Source organism: Plectropomus leopardus, chromosome 21 (assembly GCF_026936395.1).
Source record: "Plectropomus leopardus strain MGB_pleo_1.0 chromosome 21, ASM2693639v1, whole genome shotgun sequence".
Lineage (NCBI taxonomy): Eukaryota > Metazoa > Chordata > Actinopteri > Perciformes > Serranidae > Plectropomus > Plectropomus leopardus.
In genome coordinates this window covers 9,617,981-9,637,083 of record NC_142196.1, presented here as the reverse complement: position 1 = coordinate 9,637,083, position 19,103 = coordinate 9,617,981, and the positions used below count along the sequence as shown (strand labels likewise).

The window sequence follows — 19,103 nt, the reverse complement described above, 5'->3', positions numbered from 1 at the left end:
CATGTGTATATATAGATACATTTATATACTAAATGTAAAGTTATTGTGCTCAGGTTTAGGAAAGGAAACACGTACCTGAAGACGTACCTTAAAATAATGTTAAGTTCAAATGGTTCTAAACACTTATCTCCGGGGCAAAGGCCCAGGTGAAAGTCCTACCACCCCTACCACTAACCTGATGAGACAGCACATTGGTCAGGTGATTGCAGCCTTCCCAATATATGGATTATACACACATTACTGGCTCATGATAACTTCAGATGTGCAAGAATTTTGGTACTTTATTTTTTGTAGGAAAACAAAACAACAGTGCATGAGTCTGTCTGTGTCTGAAACTTGTGACATCACAACTTCACAGAAGTCCTTACAGCTCGTTGAAAGGCACAGTGTCTAAATACAGATTGTGGGCATTTCTTTGTAGATTGAGGGTTTTGATACTTTGGCAATATTTATATAGCATCTATATGTTTATTATTAAGACATGGAAAATGTGACTTTTTACAATATGGGACCTTTAATGTTGAAATTAGACATGCCTAAGATTTGAAATTAAAGATGGACTGGAATTGATTTCACAAACTTCTCAGTTGTTTCACCCTCCTGCAGTAATATCTCTTTGGCAGACAGACAGAGAGACTGCCAGTTATCCATCTTATCTGTAGAGCTTTCTGACAGGAAAATGAATGACCTTGTAGAGGAGGCATCCATAAAAGGCTACCATGGTGTCCTCATATGACAAAACAACCAGGAGAGGATGCTGTTGTGACAGAAACACTGACCTGTGCAGGTCACATTATGGCATCACTACAGATCCTTGTTAGCATATGAGAGCATCTCTCTGCTGGTCCAAGGTTAGAAAAGAGAAAACAAACTGTTGAGTCATACTATTGGCAAGACTGTTGTGAAATGTCAGTGTCTGAACATATTGTGACAAACAGTAGTTCTGTACAACAACAAATCGAACAAAATCATGTACTGACTGCTCAGTCTGAGAGAGTGGTCAGTGTTTCTACTAATAAGCTATTATCAAAGTAGTAATATTGTATTTATGGTCCGTGCAGTAACTCATTTATACTATACTAATAAAAGTTTGTGAAGCACCATAAGCTAAATAGCTTGTGTTTTTCAACTATTAACTATTAACTACTAAAAATTTCCATGTTCCACTGTTATACCCAACAATACATTTTCTTCTTAGGGTTGAAGGCAGCATTTGGGTTATTGTGGGTGACAAAACTCTTCAGTGGCACAGACTCATAAAGACTTTTGAGAGTACCTTTTTTTAAACTGTTTTTCTTTAGTTGTGCTTATGAAGGACCCTCTTTTACACAGAGGGTCAGTGACACTTAAATATTAAAGAGGCAGTTTTTCTGCATAGTTTAAATGAAAGAAACAGTGGGCGGTGAGAGAATGAAAACAGTAAAGTTGAGGGGCAGAAACCCCAAATTTGCTAGAAATTCTCCTTAGAGTTGTGGTTATGGCAAAGGGTGATCATTTTCTGTAAGTTCTTTGCTACAAGTGATTCATCTTGCATTACTTAGTCATTTGCTGCATTATGTTCTAATAATGTGTCTTATGATCTATTATTATGTTATACAAAAAATGCTGTTAATAAGGCTTTATGTTCCATATATATTATCCTCACTTGGAATGGAGCCATAGTGGCTTTATCTTTTAGCAAACAGGTGACTGAAAGGTTACAGTTGCAAACCAGATCAGCTCTGAAACACAATCGCTGTTTCTTCTATATCCTGTATGTCTCCGATTCTCTTTGTACCTCTAACTACTTCTGTTTCTAGGTCAACTTTGCAGCAGTCACAATTCAAATTTTCATCCACTTATTAATTATTAATCAAAAAATGTGAAAGTGTAGTGGGTGGTAACAAGGTGAGCAATTATATCTTTTAAAGCACTACAATATGTAAAAGTAAGCTGTCTAGTTAGCTCTGCTTTGACAGTTATTTCAACACATTTGCCAGCTTGTATCCAACAAGTACTACAAGTTTACAGATTCAGTTTAAAGCTGCATGTGTCAGCTGTCAACATTTGACAGGACTGCCGCAAAGAGAGAGCTTTTAAATCTTAATTTCTCCTGAGTCAGGCATGGCTACCAGCTGTCTGCCACTGCAGCTCTGAAGCCTCAGCCTTGAAGAGAAGCTTCAGAAGTTTACCACATTTCTAAATGCCCAGACACAGGAGAGTCAGACCTGCCAGACACACAACGTAAATTTTTAAAAAGAGAATGTCTTGAGTTTAGTTTGCAAGTTTTTTACTTGCAGACGAAAGTGATCACTTCCCACACATGAGAAAACTACATGATCAGGTTATATTCGCACATATTGCTAATGACATGGCTAGCACTTGCAATAAAAAAATGACACTAATCACACCCTCTATAATTACACTTCACGTTACTTCCATCTGGAGATGCAAGACTCTAAAATGGAGAAGACCTCATACCAGCAGGAGTTATGTGTATATCTCTATTTTTTCATACTGGCTGTGAAAGTAAATATCCCTGTGGGACAACTCTAAATCTAAGTAAAATCATTTTAAAAGCTTGCGGGTGCAAAGGCCACAGTGATGGGTGATTATTATTCAGACAGCAGCTGAGGCCAGGTGAGGCGAACAAAAATGAATTCAGAAACTGTAACTGAACAAGAGGGATAGATAGGGAGGGAGAGATAGTAAAAGTGGTAAATCAGATGGCCGATGAGACTAAATGCAATACATTTTATTCTCTTATGGTTTAGTACAAGGGCATCTGAGGGGACATTGAGAGTACACATGAATATGAGTGTCATAAACTATTACATATCAAACACTTAATTCTCTGCATTCTGCTGATTTTTTTATGCACCAATTTGTGCATCAGTTTATATAAATGTCTTTACTTTTTCTCAAAATAAAAGTCCTCTGCTACTTTCTATCAGGGGTGAGACAAATGTACATGTTTAAATATTGAAGGGGACAAAATCTATCTGAGTTCAGCATTTTGGCTGTTGTAAAGTTGGGCTTTTTAACATTGGGGTGTGTGGGGATTGACTCACTTCTGGAGCCAGCCTCAAGAGGCCATTCAAGGAACTGCAGCTTTTGGTCTGACTTTTTCTAACATCATGTAATCGTACTGACTGACTACTTTAAAAACCCAAAACTGGCCTTTCAAGGGTAAAATTAAACTACAGCGAGGAGGAGTATCACTTCTTCACTTGCAGTACTTGCACAAGAAAAATCCAAGTGGATCTTGAGTGGAAGCATACAGGTTGTTTCTGTCAGAGTGGAGTCTGCCATGTGGGGGGATCTGGGGGTCAAGGAGGAGGGAGAGGAAGAGGAGACTAGAGAATGACACAGATGTGCAAGACAGAGGGGAACTCTGGGTACTTGGCAAACAAAAGCAGGAAGAGGGGGAGGAGAAGAGGTGGAGTACTGGATGACCATGACGGAGACAGAAATAAAATGCCAGTGGCAGAGAAGAGAGAGTTTTTGAGCGTAAATAAGATGCCTTTAAAACCTGGGCAAATTGGTCTGACTTCTTTCTAAAATATGGGTAGAAAGAAATGAGCAACTTAGAATGACATGGCCAAAAAATTAACAGGAACTTACTCAAATGACAAGTTGGAAGAAAACTACATGAAAATGACAAAAAAGAAAGCAAATAAACAAGTGACCCCAAAAAATCATTAAAAGAAAAATATGTTTCCCCCCTGAAACATAATTATATGGTTATTATAATTATACATATGGTTTTCCAGACATTTTTCTCTGGAATTTTTAAATTGTCCTCTGGTCATTTTTTTTGTCACCTTTTACTAATTTCTTTCAAATTGAAGGACATGCTCATTGCTTTTTTTCCCTTATACCAATTTGCTTTAAATTCAGGGTTAAATACCTTGTGAAAGGCATCCTAACGCAGCACAAGAAAACTGTTGCCGATCCATGTTTCAAAGGGTTAAAAAGCATCAAAAAAGCAAGTTTATAAAAAAATGCTCGGGGCGGATCCCCCAGACCCCCCACAGAGGTCCAGGTTAAGCTCCCAATACCCTCAAAATCCTAGAAACCCTCCTGGGATGCAGATATTGCTTGAATGGAGAAAGTTCTACATACTTGTTATTGGGTTATTTTGGCTGATACCTTCATAGGTGTGGATTTCAGGGGGGATGTAGGGGAAATTTTTACAAAATTGAAAAACTAACGAATCCCTCAGTGGAGATCAGTGAGGTACCAAAGTGGATTAAGTATCATATTTGATTCAGTGTGTATCAATCACAAAATTTGTATCGTATCTCCGTCCATCTGCTCAGATATAATCTAAATCTTTCTTTTTACTTAGGCCCCCATTGCTCCCACTGTTGTACTCTTTCAGTACATGTTTGTAATGTGGTTTACTTTTCCTTTTTGCTGCCAAACTCCAAACTAATTAAAACACTAAGCCATCAACAAATGAGTAGAGCTGTATTTTCTCTAATCACACAGGACAGAAATGTCAGCTGTATCAACGGCAAACCTAATACACAAACCCAATTTAATTTCACACTCATTACACTTTCATAAACTGATTTGTATCGTGCACTTGGAAATGTATTGTATTGTGGGTAATTAGGTCTGATAAAAAGCCCTTTTCTCCTCTCTTTCCAACACAAATTAGTCAAATCCCGTTTAGCCAGGCGGTCAAGCCAAAGTCAACAAATTTTAATTTAATTAAAAGTGTGTTCAAAAGTTCTGAAGCAAAAAAATATTATTTTCTATGTGCTTGAATAAAGCTGATATAATTGTCTGTCCTTGTTTAGAGTCAAGATGACAGAGCATTCCCTTTGGAGAAAACAAATTGACTGAAAGAAGAGGAAGACTTGTCCTATGAGGAAATGTGGATTGAGTTTTGTTACATGGCCGCAGGCTTCAGAGAGGAAGTGCATTTTGTGGATATTTGCATAATGGGCATCTGTCTCGTCAGCTATTCGTATCAGCAACTCAAAATTATGAGCGCAATTTGTTTGGAGAGCAAACAGGACCATTGCCTGGGTTATCTATGAGCCACAAAAATGTTCATTTGAATATCCAGCAGCCCATAAATACAGAAGTGTTTCTCATTCACTTTTTGATTTCAGTGTTTAGTCTGAAACTGTCACAGCTGAAGGGGCAGAAACTGACACTGAACGTTATATTTTTGGATGTGACTGGACTCAGCTGTAACTGGGTTGATTCAGTTGGGTTTGGCACACATGCTTGTTGGTGACAAGTTAGTGACTGGCCTTAATAACATTTAATCCGCTGAAATCATGAAGCACCAGACTTTATGTTGCCAGGAAACACATCTGGCATGGGTTGACCTTTGAAAGGCTGGTGCCATGTCTTCAATTATTCCCCTCAGCATAGCACCTTTTATTGTTCATTGTTAATTCAGTTTCACTGCCATCAAAACAAATATTAATAATGTAAATGAAATAAAATGCAAAACCATGATTGTGCTTTGTTTGTGTGTATGGCTTTAGTATGTGTGTGCATGCATGATAACATGTAGTATATGTTTGAGAGTGTATTTTTACTCTTAACTAACACTTAAGTGTTGAGACCTTCAGTATGTTTTAGTACAGACATAAAATCACTTGAACCACATCAACAGGTCTGATTTGCAGCATTTGCTCATAACCAGAGAGAGATCACACACACAGCCTGGTGATGACGCTGCATAATACTGTCTGACAGACTAACTGGCAGAGTGGATTGAGGGCAGAGGGCCTGCATGGCTACTCATTACAGATTTTTCAAAGATCCTTACTGAACTGATGTGTGTATTGCACGCATGCATAAGCTCAAAAGCACGTGTAATATGTAAGTGATGGAAAGCCTGTATTTGTTAAAGAGCTCCATCTAATGGTCAACAGATAAAAGTGTCTGACCTGCAATACCTATAAATCAGGTCTCTGTTTCTGTCAAAATTCTATTTTAATTAAATAATCGCTCAATCGTTCAATACAATCAATAAGTTTAGTGTGTAAAAGCCAAAATCTATCACCTGATGTCAGATAACTTTGTCTTCAAAATAAAAGCATTTAATTTTTGACGTATAGAACAGTGAGAAATTTTATCTTAAAAACTATATTTTATGCAAATATCACACAGTGAGTATTTATATATTGTTTTATATACTAAAAATGTACAAGTATTTGGTTAACGTGACCAACACTTTTCTTTTGAAAGTAGAATCCGGAAAACGTGCGCTGATTGACACGCAGTTGCTAGGTAACCTAACCTTACTGAAATGATTTGTCAAGTGGCCTTAACAAGCTGCGTTTAATTACCGAGGAAGTCATGAGGTAATATTAAGTTTTCTTGTTGTTTTACTAACTTCTTGAGCGTGTTTCCAAGATAACAATGTTTCCAATCAGGGTAAACTGTTAAGTACTGCGTGTAGACTGTGTTTTATTTTGGTTTTTAATTGTTTTAAGACTTCCTAGCTAGCTCAGTAAACCGAGCTAGCTTACCTTTTAGCCTACTCCTGTTATGAAGCCACTAAGAGTTTTATCCCTCCTCAAAAAACAGCCTAGCATATCAATGAAGTACTTCGGTGACATAAGAACAAATTGAAATTATTTATTGAATTATATATCGCAGCAAATAGTTATGAATATTAGTTTTAAACATTACCTGCCAGACTCACATATTCACTGGGAACCAGCCTTCCTGCAGTGAGAGACGTTTGCACAAATATTTAAAGTTAGATTCAGATGTTATACTTAAAAAGTCTTAAAAAATATTTCATTAATCAATCTAAAAATGAGGCCCGAATTGGTCTTAAAATGTCTTAAATTAATTTTTCAGCAGTCTTATAAGTGCTAAGACATTAAAGGGTTCATCTTTTTCTGATATTGTGTTGTTAAATCTCAAAATAATTAAAAAAAAACCCCAAATAAATATGACTAGCATTGTTGTTATCCAAAAGTCATGTTTTATATTAAAGTGATTTTTTTTTGGTCTGGAAAAAGACAATGCTGTTGAGTTTTTGATTTGAGCAATACCAGCCAAGTGCCATATAATGCCATTAATTAGCAATGAATGTCAACACTGTATTTTTCATTTTGGAGTGACCTATTCTTTTAAGAAGTATATCATATATTATATTATTATTAATGCAATAATTAACAAGCAGCCTTTTCATATTGTAGCAGGTGAATTACTTAATATAGCCTACTGATTATTACATAATTCACGTTTTGTAGATAAAATCTTAATCTGTGAAATAACTTAATTCTAAAAATTCTAGAGTAAAAATTCTAATATATTCCTGTGAAATGAAGACGAGTAGAAGTATAAAATAGAACAAGCATATACCTCCAGATTGTACTTGAATATAATACTTGAGTAACGTATCTTCATTCCATCACTGGCTGTCATAAGTCATTTTGAAAGTCTTTGTAACATAAGTTACATCTTGCAGCACCTGACTGTCTGCTTTCTCCTTTCCTCATTATTTTCTCTCTGCTCTTTTCTCAAAGTGCCTCCAGCTTACAGGAGGAGGGTCCCCAGGAGCCCCAACAGGAGACACTGCAGCAGATAGCAGCCAGAATAATTCAGAAGGCTTGGAGGAGATATGAGGTGGGCGCAGCTGTTTTAGGCACACACACTTCTGTGCATGCATGAATTAAAGTCAACACGTATAAACTAAAACTCTTTTTTTCTACCCAAATTGAAGTACAGAGAGGTCTTCAAGTATTTAAAAGAGCTTATCAGCAGTTGCAACCAGCAGGATCCACAAACCATTCTTAAAACTGTCAATCCTCGAGAGGTAACACAAACGACGCCCCCAATAAAATTAAAACAACAAATAAATAAAGGGTAAGATATGATTCTCCTGTGGCAGGCAGAGTTGCTGGATGCTGCTGCTGGCGTGTTCATCAGATTTAGACTCGGAGGGGTGAGAGCTAAATTGGGAAGTAGTGGTGAATCACTCAGCTGCGATATGATAATGTAGACATACCTACTTACATTACATACCTTTGCCTTCAGATTACCTTTCCTCCTAAAATCTATTACAAGATCTTCACCCATCGACCCGTCACGGACATGTGTGCCAGCAGCCCAAGAGACTACACCCAGCCTGGCCTGAAGAAGCCTGTGGTCCAGCAGACCAGCAGCGGCTGGCCTCTGATGCAGGAGGACCGATCAGGATGGTACCAGCGCATGGAGAACAACAGCTGGAGGCTTTTCTGTAGCAAGGTGAAAAACATGTCAGAAAAAATGTTCTGCTCTGCCTGTTATGTATAAAAAATACTCAAAAGAAAATATTCAGCTGCCACTGCAAGGTGTAAGTTTTCCCTTTGTGGCAAGAAAACATGCTCACAGACAATGTTTTTTAAATGAATAACAAAGCCAGATATAAGTTCAACTTAAAGCAGATGTTAAAAACTCTGTGTTGATGTGCCTCTTCTCTCTGATAGGTGCTTCCTATGGGTGAGCCCACAGAGATTGGTGCCAATAAGAAAATGGACTTTCACTATTCAAGGTTGAGGCGGCAACAGGATGTAGACAAGTGGCGGAAGAAGAGGAAAATTGAATGGCTGAAACAGATGTGAGTTTTGAATATTTCTTTGTCCCATAAAGGTGTTCTGTGCAGGATTGTTGGTTAGTGTTTGTAAACACACCTGCAAGCGAAAGTGAAAGTAAAAGCCAACCCCAGATTCACTCTTGTTGGCATTTTGCCTCTCCATATTTGCAGGGTTTTTTCAGGTTTGAGTCTCATAAAATACATGCCACTGACTGTCTGGCACCTGATGCACCCTTTTTATAATGCCCATAAACATCCTGAACACAGAAAATAATAGAGAATAAAAATAATATGTACAGGCAGAAGGCAGAGTCTCTGCATAAAACACTGCCACACACTTCTAGTGGGACATAAGTGATGGTTTAGAGGGATTACTACTGTATGAGTCTGTATTTTTTTCCAGAAAATCCTTCACAGTAAAGATTACAGGATAAATGCTGGTATCAGTTTGGGTCTGTTGTGTATTATTATTATTATTACATTTAAATCACAGAGCTGAAAGATCTGAAAGATAAATTCCTGTTGACTGTTGAAAACCCTAGACCTATTAACTAAATGCTGCTTTTTTGATTTAGTGTATTGAAAGCTGTGACTCTTTAATCCATGTAGCCAGAAAGGACTGAGTGTATCTCTTTGCCTTTATATGACACAAAAAGATTAAAAATGGCTTATTTTGTATGAAAATATCAAGTAATGGACAGTGACTTAATATAGACAAATGCATCTGCACAAATTAACCTATGGCACCTGTCATATCCATGTACTTTTCTTATCTAGATTTTTTTTAAATGATGGATGAACAGTCTTTTAGGATTCTAGAAATAGCAGTGAAAAGTGTTGCAAAAGGACCTTATGTACTTTTGCCATGCTAATGCTGTGGCTGTAGGAATGGGAATATTAGCACTTTGGTCCAAACTGAAATATGACAACAACTATTGGATGGATTAACATGAAATGATAAATCGTACTGACTTTGGAGATCCTCTGACTTTTCCTCAAGAACCACCAGATGCAAATTACAGTTCTAAAGGCGTGAATGTAAAGATTAGTATTCTTTTTTTCTTGTGTTGTTTTGTTAATACATTGCAAGGCTGTTGCTTGTCAAATATTTCATCATTACAATGTCCACATGTTTTAATGCACTTTGTTCTATTACAAAATGTGGAAAATATACATCTGAGGCAGGGTTATGTGCAGTCCTGTGTATAAATGTGTATGTCCTCTCCGCCTTACATTCAGGTATAACCGGGGTCGTGTGCAGACTCGTCCGGTGCATCCACACATGGCGACACTGGTGGGGAATTCAGCCCAGGAGGTGATAGACGCCATTGAAGAGAAGGGAGATGACGAGATACCGGAATGGGAGCTGGATGAGCTGCTGGCTTGGACCAACACTCTCAACTTTGAGCAGTAAGATTTTCTGCTCACTCAACAGTTGACAGGGAAAGTTTGGGACTTTGTGATGCTTGATGTTGAACTCACAAGTATGTATTTTAATATTTTGCTTTTGCCTGTGCAGCTATATGCACGAGTGGCAAACCTTAGCCCGCAGTCACTCCTCTGAGCCAAGGAAAGGTGATTATTATTATTTATTTATTGTTTACAGAAGTCTCTTTTCATGATTTGTAGTGATAGCTGCTTATTTGTACAGGAATGACTGTCGCTTATTTAACGCCTTACAGAATATGCTGTGCTGCCATCTGCTGTTCTAGTTTAGGACTAGCAAGGCACAGCGAGTCTGCTGACACTGAGCTGCTCTCATTTTATGATACTCTCATTTTATTCAGTCTTCTGTCCCTTTGACCTTTGTTTTTTTTCTCTTGTCCTCTTCTTCCTCTTACAGATGTTCCTTCATGTCCGCCCAGGTCAGACAGTTAAAAGTTTATTCAGGTAAAACAGAATAAACAAATCTAAGATAAAACCATCCCTGCGCCAGTGTGCTAATTTGAAGCTATACGGGTTTTAAGCTTTTCTAAAGTCATACTTTATCTGCATAATGGGAGGAACATGAATGTATCTAGGAGACAGGACACACTGGACACACATTATCTCTGGAATCAATTTATTACCAATGCAGTAATAACTGTCAAATGATTAAGTATAATCAGTGTGATTATTTTATGGTGATGTGTGTTATTATGGTAGTAGTAGCATATTTTTAGATGAATAATTTCTATGAGTCATTAGAATGAGTGTTTGAACTTCTGTGACCTGAAATCCACAGATCTCTTATTGACTCTGTGACACGAACCAGATCAAACTGATTCTGACTGGAGACGCCTGGCTGCGTCCACACAGTGGATTCATGTTTCCAACAGTTCCTCAGAGGACCCCAGGGTGTCATTTGAATGTTTTGCTCAGTCAATTATACAAATTCATACAATTTTCATACAATCGTGTGCAAAACGAATCCTCAAAAAGCATATGCTCTTTAATGCCTTACATAATTTAGTTGTGCATAGTGGTTCAGCTACTGCAGCTTACTGTGAGGACAAATTGGACATTTGCATGCAAACCAGGTTTTAGACATCTATTATAACATATACTGTATGTATATACATACATGTATATTCTGCATATACTCCTATGCAGTTTGCAGACAAAGGTGTTACATCTAAAGTGAAACAATAACGATCTGAATCAATGGAAGACACTTCAGTTTGAATCTGAAGCATCAATTTCACTTTGTTTTGATAATGAGAGAAACAGATCAGTTAAATGATACCCTGGGATTAATCCAACCACTGTAAAAAGGAAAAAAACAAAAAAAAACAATGAACACTAACAACAGAAGAGTCAACCAGTCCCACAAACTCTGTCTTAATAACAATGGCTTCTTTTTAAGGCTGTATCATGTGTGTTTTTTACATGAGAGGCCTCTATCGAGGTTTGTAAATGAAGCTTTGAAAGTCTGTCAACCTAGCCTACTCAATGATGTCATCACCATCAACAATATCATCTGTTTGAATGAAGGGATTTTTCTGATTAAATGAGCTGAATTTCTTTAATTTATTTATTCATTCATTTTTAATTAAATCACCTTCCCGTAATGAATAAATGTAATTTATGCTGAAGAAATCATATGGCTAAAGTTTGGGCCAAAATAAAATATAAATTGCACAATCCATATTGTGCCAAAATACATTTTGGTTACGATCAAACTTGTTAATCAATAGACGTTATTGTAATCCTTATCTGCTCTTGTTGTTGGAATTACGGTTGTTGTGAGGTGGAAATCAGTAAACCTGAGCATCTAAGCAGATCAAACTGATGTGACCTCAGATATTGGCTCTACCAAGAGATTTGGCTTCGGGTGAAATTTGAATCTTTTGCATCGCTGTTACCCAAATCTGTCAGGCAAATGTATGATAATTTTACTGCATTTAAGCTGCTATTGACTTGACTCTTCTCACACCTGCACAGGTACAGTAAGTGGATAGACTGTTGAACTGGGCTATTGCACTTTACTTTCTCTTTATATTTTCCTAAAAGATTATCTCCACTCTCTCATCTCCCTCCTCTCTCTCCTTTACAGAAACAGCAGAAACCCGGCAGCACTGAACCACAGCAGCTGAAATGGAAAACGTGAAGACTGGAGATGCAGATGATTGGATCAAGTCTCTTATTGAAGAGTCCCACAAGGCCAAAGAGTTCTCTTACTCTCCTTACAGCCAGCTCCGAGTGGGATCAGCCCTGCTAACGGAGGACGGAAAGATCTTCTCAGGTAAAACACAATCTATGCTCATATTTAAAATACTCTGAGTGTGGCAGTGGCATATACTGTAGGTGTGCATTTATCATGTTTAACCCTTTCAAACTTTAGCAAAGTGGCTTGATTTTCAAAAACATGGAAGTCAGGCAAAGTGCAATAAGAGAAGAAATGACCCCAAAAATTTGCAAGAAATTTGTCAAATTTGTCATTTGTCAAGAAATTTGTCAAACCTTTCACACCAAGTTGCTCATTGTCTTTTTTTCCCCCATATTTTGGAGAGAAATCGCACTAATTGGATCTGAGTTCAAAGGTTTAAATACTGTAATAGGCCTGTGAAAGCAGCACCAGAAAAAGAAATGCCACTCCAGGTCTTTAAAGGGTTATTAAACACTTTTCTTTTTTTTCACATATTTTGTTGACTTTGTGGATTCTGGTGAAAAAAACAACAACAAAAACACAGGCTGTTAAAAAAGAAAAACTGCAAGTAATCTGCAACCATATACAGTAAAAAAAAAAAGCGTTTCTTTGTTTTTTGGCAGGTTGCAATGTTGAAAACGCATGCTTTTACCTGGGTCTGTGTGCAGAGAGGACTGCCATAAACAAGGCTGTTTCTGAAGGGTACAAGACATTTAAGGCCATCGCTGTTTCCAGGTATTATATAAATGCTAAATGCGTTTTTGTTATAGCTTTTAAGTGGACATGTTGAGATTGAAAAAAGATTGTTTTTTTATGATGAGATTTCCAATTGTCTGATTTGAATTTAAATTTCACAAGGATAGCTGCGATATAACGGCCTATATGTGAAATTTGTTGCTAAGAGAGAGATCAGACTTTGAATAAGAAGTCTCTATCTGCAGTGACCTGGAGGACCGGGTGATCCCGCCTTGTGGTGCCTGCCGACAGGTCATAAGAGAGGTAATGCAGCTAGAAAGATTATGCAGCATTTTTATACAACAGATATATTCTTTTATAGCAGAAATAGAAGCACTTATTAAAAAGGCCTTTACATGACAACTTGCATTTGCTTCAAACTTTGTATCTCTCTCCTCTCAGTTTGGTGATATGCCCGTTTTCATGACCAAGGTGGATGGATCCTACACCATGATGACAATGGAGGAGCTGCTTCCACTGTCATGGGGTGCTGAGTACCTGAAGAAATTGGAGATGGACCTTCCAAAAACATTGTAACATTTATTAGATGTTATCATGTATGAAGTGATGAGCCCTGTTCAGTTTTGAGTGACACAGCTTTAAATGCACGTGTACAGTACATGAACAGAAAAAAAATTGAAAATGCAAAAACCTGATGGCTACATTTTACATTTTGTTTTCAATAAAGACTTGCATCTTTAAAAGACTTTTGTATTTTTAATAAGAAAATTACAACACCAGCATACGTCATCCCCCTAGGAGTGTGATATATGTTGAATGCCTGCAGGCAAATAGAGTATGTGATGGAAATCATAAATTAACGCACTCTAGTAAAACATACACTGACTTGCCAATGATGAGACATGTCAAGCAGGGAGATAATTTATACCAGAAATCAACTATACTTTGTTTTTTTATCATTATCACCATTTATTCAGTTATTTTCTACATTATTAAAACTGCTAAATGATGTCAACGCTCAGCACTTGCCTACATTCTGTTGCTGGCTGAAGTATTTACAGCTGTGTATTATAACAACACAGTACAAACGTACATTAGAAGTACACAATGTTGAGTGCAGCCCGCTAACATAGACTGAAAAAAATATTTATTGTATAGTTTAAGAAAAAGCGATTAGAAAAGAGGGGGCACCCGGATTTGAACCGGGGACCTCTTGATCTGCAGTCAAATGCTCTACCACTGAGCTATACCCCCTTACATCAACTATACTGCATCACACATATTTTACCATTGACCATAAGCGGTATTTTAGTTACTGACGGATTACAAAATGTTGGAAACTGTTGTGTATTTAAAGGTAATGAAAACAAACCTACTAAGCACATAATATGCGGATTCATGGTACAACGGTTTCTTCAAAACCGTAAATTGGACACAGCGCCGCTCTGTACCGGATATGTCGTCATGAAAACCCGTCTCAACCGGATGTTGAAGTGTGTGCAAAAGAAAGTGGAAGAAACGGAATCATCATGGTATGGCTACAGTCTTGTCTCTCGTAATATATTCTATGAAAACTAAACGAAATTGATTATCATGGAGATATTTTCTTTTTTACTCATATGTATTTCACCAGCTTTCAGCTTTGTCATCTGTAGTTTAACCTCCTGAAATCCAGCAGTTGTGAATTTGATTAGTCACTCAAGCTAATGCTAGTTAGCTCTTAGCTATGAGGCTCCTAACCTAGCTAAAGATGCATTTAGCTTTCGGTGTTTATAAGTAAGTTTTGCTAACTCGCTATTACCGATTGTAAAGTGTAAATGAGTGTTGTTATTGTTTGTTACAGAATACTCGAGGACTTCGCTCTCAGTTGAAAGACAACGTCCCTGTCGCGGGATTATGTCCTCAGGGGGCTTACGGAGTGCAGGACACTCTGCGTAGCGGGTGAGACACTGACAGAAATATGATCGATCAGGTGTAACCTCATGCTTTATCGATAAACCTTCTCCTCCTGTGCTCCTGCAGACATACAGCTGTGTCTCCGGGCAAAAGATGCGTGTTTTAGCTATATTTGTGTCGCTATATAGACATAGGTACTTGTCACAACGTGAATTATCATTATTTTTTTTTAAAAATATTAACCCTTTTGCCTTATATTTGAGTCTTTATTCGCCTGATTTTAACAATTATAAAATAATACTATTGCCTCACTTGTGGGCAGTGTGTAACCTAAAGGGATAGTTCGGATATTTTGAAGTGGGGTTGTATGAGACACTTACACATAGTTAGTGTATTACCTACAGTAGATATGAAAACACTTTTCAGTGGAGCACTAAATCCAGACTCTACTGCTGCTGCTTCTTTTTAACTGGCTAGCTAACTGATAAAAAGTGGTCGCTTTTAGTGTGAGTGTTTATACTGTATATTGTATTGTGTTGTACATATAAAAAGAGGATATCTATTTATATTGTAATGGGTTTTATTTAAAAAAAACTGGGACTGTTGTTGGTGTCATAGCGGGTTGTGTATAAAATTTGGTAAGAAAGTTTTTTGTAGAAAGGAATAAAAAGGGGTGTACTTCTTCCTACTCCTTTTCGAACATGTGATGTTTAGGTTTAAGTGGTTTTAGTCTTTGTTGAGATTAACGTGATCTTAAATTACCGTTTTACCAATGATTGAATCTTGATGACGAACATGGAAAAAAAAACCCACACAAATAAAAGCAAGCACACCTTACAGCAAGACGGTAATTTAAGATCGCTCACGTACACAGGAGCTGCTTGTCTACTGTTGCTTCAATCAGCAAATATGTTTGTGTTATTGTGTGATTTTGGTGTTTTAAAAGGGTTACTTTGGATTCACCAAAGTCGCACAATAGCAAAGATTAACAGCTGATTAAGACAGCTGTACATCAGTAGCTCCCATGTTCAGCAAGCTAAAATGACTGTTTCTGTCTAAGGAGTCTGGTAGCTTTGAACGGAGCAGAGATGCGTAACTAAAGTCCTTCATACAACTCGATTCCAAAACATCCAGAGTCTCCCTTTAAGCTGCCTGGATATCCATCACACCTGCAGTGGTAATCTAGTCTGCTTTAGAGCAAGACCAATGAATCGTTGAGGCTGATGTTAGTTTATCACAGATATAAACGTACATGTTGACCATTAAGTCAGAAAAAAATTCCCAAGACAAAAAACATAAAAATATGTTTGAGATCATTGAAAAACAGCATCACATTGTTTGTCAACTAAGGAGTTTATAAATAAACTTTAAACTTTTAATAATTTTATTTTTTTTAAAATAATAACTTAAAAATATTCTGCTTGTCATGTGACTGGATATTAACATCTTTGTCAATCTTTATCTGCTTCAAAAACTCATTCAGGCTATGCGATATGGTAAATTGACATATATGCTGTTTTGCTGTGTTTGAAGTTCTTATTAACCTGTGTAACATTCAAATAACATGTGCAGAACATATTTTTATGAATACAGTTGATTAGCTTTGTGTGACAGCTTTCTCTTGTCAGGAAGAGCTGCTGTAATAGTTTTGCATTTGTGGTCATAACTTTTATTTATCACACCTTCTTGAAACCAAATTACAGGCACACAGTACTGATCCTTCACTTGCTTGTCGATTGTCTTCTTTTGCCACACAGCTTCACCAGCGTAAAGAACGAGCTCATGCCAAGCCACCCGCTGGAGCTGTCGGAGAAAAATGTGAGTAAAAACAAATAAATGAGTCTTTTAAAAAATGAACTATAACTGTTTTGACTTATCATAGAGGGAGATTCGCAGGAGGAACGTAGAACTTGTCTCAATGAGCCAGGCAAAGCGGACTGAAAACATGCATTAATTCCATCTGTGTAACTTTTTTATTGTAACATATTCGTAAGGATTCAACATTCATATTCATTTCTAACAGGAAAAAGGCCTTTTATATCAGGGGAAGTTAAATAGAAAATATTTTGTGTGCGATAAAAATAAAATAACCTTTACATTCATGTTGACTGTGTTAACTAATAACTCCACAACAGGTAGCCCTGTTTTATACGTCAGAGGCAGATCAGTAGCCCGGCGTCCACTTAACCGGATTTAATCTGAGCCAAAAAATGAACAAGTGAGAGTTTCATGGTGAATATCAACGTTTTTGTTTTTTTTTGCTGTGCAGTTCCAGCTGAACCAGGACAAGATGAACTTCTCCACGCTCAGAAACATCCAGGGTCTTCATGCTCCGCTCAAACTGCAGATGGAGTACAGGGCAGCTAGACAGGTAACACACACGATGTGTATTGTGGACACTTAACAGAATCTCCCAGTAATCCCAGTAAAACCTCCCTACTTCTGCTGCCCTCTTCGTTTGACTCCAATTCCTGTTTGATTGTTTTTACGACATTTTTCTCACTCCATAACTGTTGACGTGTGTCCCTCCTCCTTCCAGATCCAGCGTCTGCCGTTCTTACCCAGTTCAAACCTGGCTCTGGACACACTGCGAGGCAGCGACGAGTCCATCGGCTTTGAGGACATCCTCAGCGGTGAGAGCCTCGCCCCCTTTACCCAGACATCCACACAACTGTCCGGTTTGATACCTAATAACCATCGCACTGTGTTTGTGTCCTCTAGATCCAGCCCAGAGTGAAGTGATGGGCGAGCCGCACATGATGGTGGAATACAAACTGGGACTGTTGTGAAAGAAGACGGACACACACACAATACACAGCTGAACTCATAATTTAGGTTTATTATTTGTCTGCATACATTTGTTTTTTTTCGCCTCAAAAACCAAAATCACCAACTTGAGGTTCTGCAGAATTGAGTCGCTCATGTTTTGGGAGGAGAAAGGGGCGGATGGGTTGTGGGTGTGGGGGGTTATCCTGTAAAATTCAGATCTGCTTTTGTATGGTTCCAATCCGATTGGTATTTCTAATAAAACTCATAACCTTCCTCATAATGTGGGCTCATCGACAATTTATTTTAGGGATGTTGTTGAGTAACTAACTGCTATTTGGTCTATGTATTTTTTTATTTTTTAGTGAACGATGAAAAAGCATGTCGTATGTAAGATAATACAGTTCTAAAATGCAAGCAATGACTGAAAAGACAGAAAAGGAAATATACATATATATGCAATCAGTGAAGTAAACAGTAAGTGGTCAGTTGGGAATTGAGGCACTTAGATTTTCATAAAGATAAAGGGTTCTTTGAATTTTACAATATTAACCTTGTAGAATGATTGATCATTTATTTCCGTGCATGTATACAGTAGGAGATTAAACTGGTCAATTTTCAGAAACAATGAATGAAGCACAGAAAGAAAAATAAATACTGATGAAGTTAGCCTGATTTTGGTAATTCTGACAGAACATTTATACCTTTTGTAAGGTTTGGCAAAATTTGCCACTGGTTATTGTATAAAGTAAACCTTACTGAATTATGTTTCCCTGCTCATTTACACGTTCAGCCATTACAGAGGACTCTAAAGGTAGAATCATTTTTTTGACCTAAAATAGACAGGAAATTGTCAACAAAAATGAGTTTTTACGGAAAATGAATTTGGCCGGGTAAGTTAGTCTGAGCGTCTCGGTAGTTAACTTCTTCATAGTTAGATGTGTGCACTCCAAATTCAGTCCTCCTCTGTTTGTAAATAACAATGGATGGAATTTGTGATTCTTCAGGTGAGATGGTTTCTGTCAGGATGCGTGTGCAGAGAACTGATCTGAAGCATTTAAGAAGAAAACAAACCAGGGGTGAAACGCATTACTTGTGCCACCAATTTCCAAATTTTAGCTTAAAATTAATCATAGATTCAAAAAATAAATAAAAATCTCACATTCTGAGAAATCAACATTGTTGACACTCAAAGCTCAAACCTGACATGGTTAAACTAAGTGTGTAAGTGATAATTGGGAATACACAAAAAAAAAATTAATAAAAATCATTAAGTTTACTTGCTCTTCAGTATATTTTATCTTAAGTGAAAATGGAGTTAAGTTTTATGTCATTATGGGTAAAATTAGAATTAGCATTACTGTAGCTTGGTATTAAAAATAAATAATAAGAGAGACAAAAAGGGTCAAAACAAGCACACTGAGACAAAAAAAGACAAAAGAGACAAAACCACAAAAAGATGTATAACGACTACAGAGGAACGCAAACAACAGCAACAAAAAGAGGCAAAACCTCCAAATCTGTGAGTCTGTCTCGTGTAGTGGGGCCTTTTACATTTCTGCACCCAGGGGCCCA

General features: G+C 37.4%; 3 protein-coding genes and 1 non-coding gene across 7 annotated transcripts; 3 read left to right on the top strand and 1 right to left on the bottom strand.

Moving 5' to 3' along the window:
• Positions 1-6,205: 6,205 nt before the first annotated feature.
• c21h11orf65 (chromosome 21 C11orf65 homolog) lies at positions 6,206-11,088 on the top strand. Of its 4 annotated transcripts, XM_088072305.1 has the most exons (9): positions 6,206-6,314; positions 7,494-7,593; positions 7,691-7,783; positions 7,859-7,912; positions 8,005-8,214; positions 8,436-8,566; positions 9,782-9,952; positions 10,062-10,117; positions 10,386-11,086. In XM_088072305.1, exons 1-9 carry the CDS (start codon positions 6,310-6,312, stop codon positions 10,418-10,420), a joined length of 855 nt encoding a protein of 284 aa, XP_087928431.1. In that variant the 5' UTR covers positions 6,206-6,309; the 3' UTR covers positions 10,421-11,086. The 4 variants fall into 4 exon arrangements, with proteins under 4 accessions (XP_087928431.1, XP_087928434.1, XP_087928433.1 ...); XM_088072306.1 differs by lacking the exon at positions 6,206-6,314 and having other exon boundaries at positions 7,696-7,783; XM_088072308.1 differs by lacking the exons at positions 7,691-7,783; positions 7,859-7,912 and having other exon boundaries at positions 8,035-8,214; positions 10,386-11,088.
• An 864-nt stretch (positions 11,089-11,952) lies between these two features.
• On the top strand, positions 11,953-13,609 carry LOC121960507 (cytidine deaminase-like). The gene is made up of 4 exons (XM_088071611.1): positions 11,953-12,266; positions 12,794-12,905; positions 13,112-13,169; positions 13,308-13,609. Exons 1-4 carry the CDS (start codon positions 12,119-12,121, stop codon positions 13,440-13,442), a joined length of 453 nt encoding a protein of 150 aa, XP_087927737.1. The 5' UTR covers positions 11,953-12,118; the 3' UTR covers positions 13,443-13,609.
• A 439-nt stretch (positions 13,610-14,048) lies between these two features.
• trnac-gca (transfer RNA cysteine (anticodon GCA)) lies at positions 14,049-14,120 on the bottom strand. Its single transcript has one exon. It is a non-coding gene; the product is annotated as a tRNA-Cys (tRNA).
• Positions 14,121-14,315: 195 nt separating this feature from the next.
• pomp (proteasome maturation protein) lies at positions 14,316-17,811 on the top strand. The gene is given in 7 exon segments (XM_042510237.2): positions 14,316-14,363; positions 14,366-14,398; positions 14,710-14,807; positions 16,520-16,580; positions 17,032-17,133; positions 17,302-17,395; positions 17,484-17,811. Coding segments are annotated over 7 exon segments (489 nt in total). The 5' UTR covers positions 14,316-14,330; the 3' UTR covers positions 17,552-17,811.
• The last annotated feature ends 1,292 nt before the right edge of the window (positions 17,812-19,103 follow it).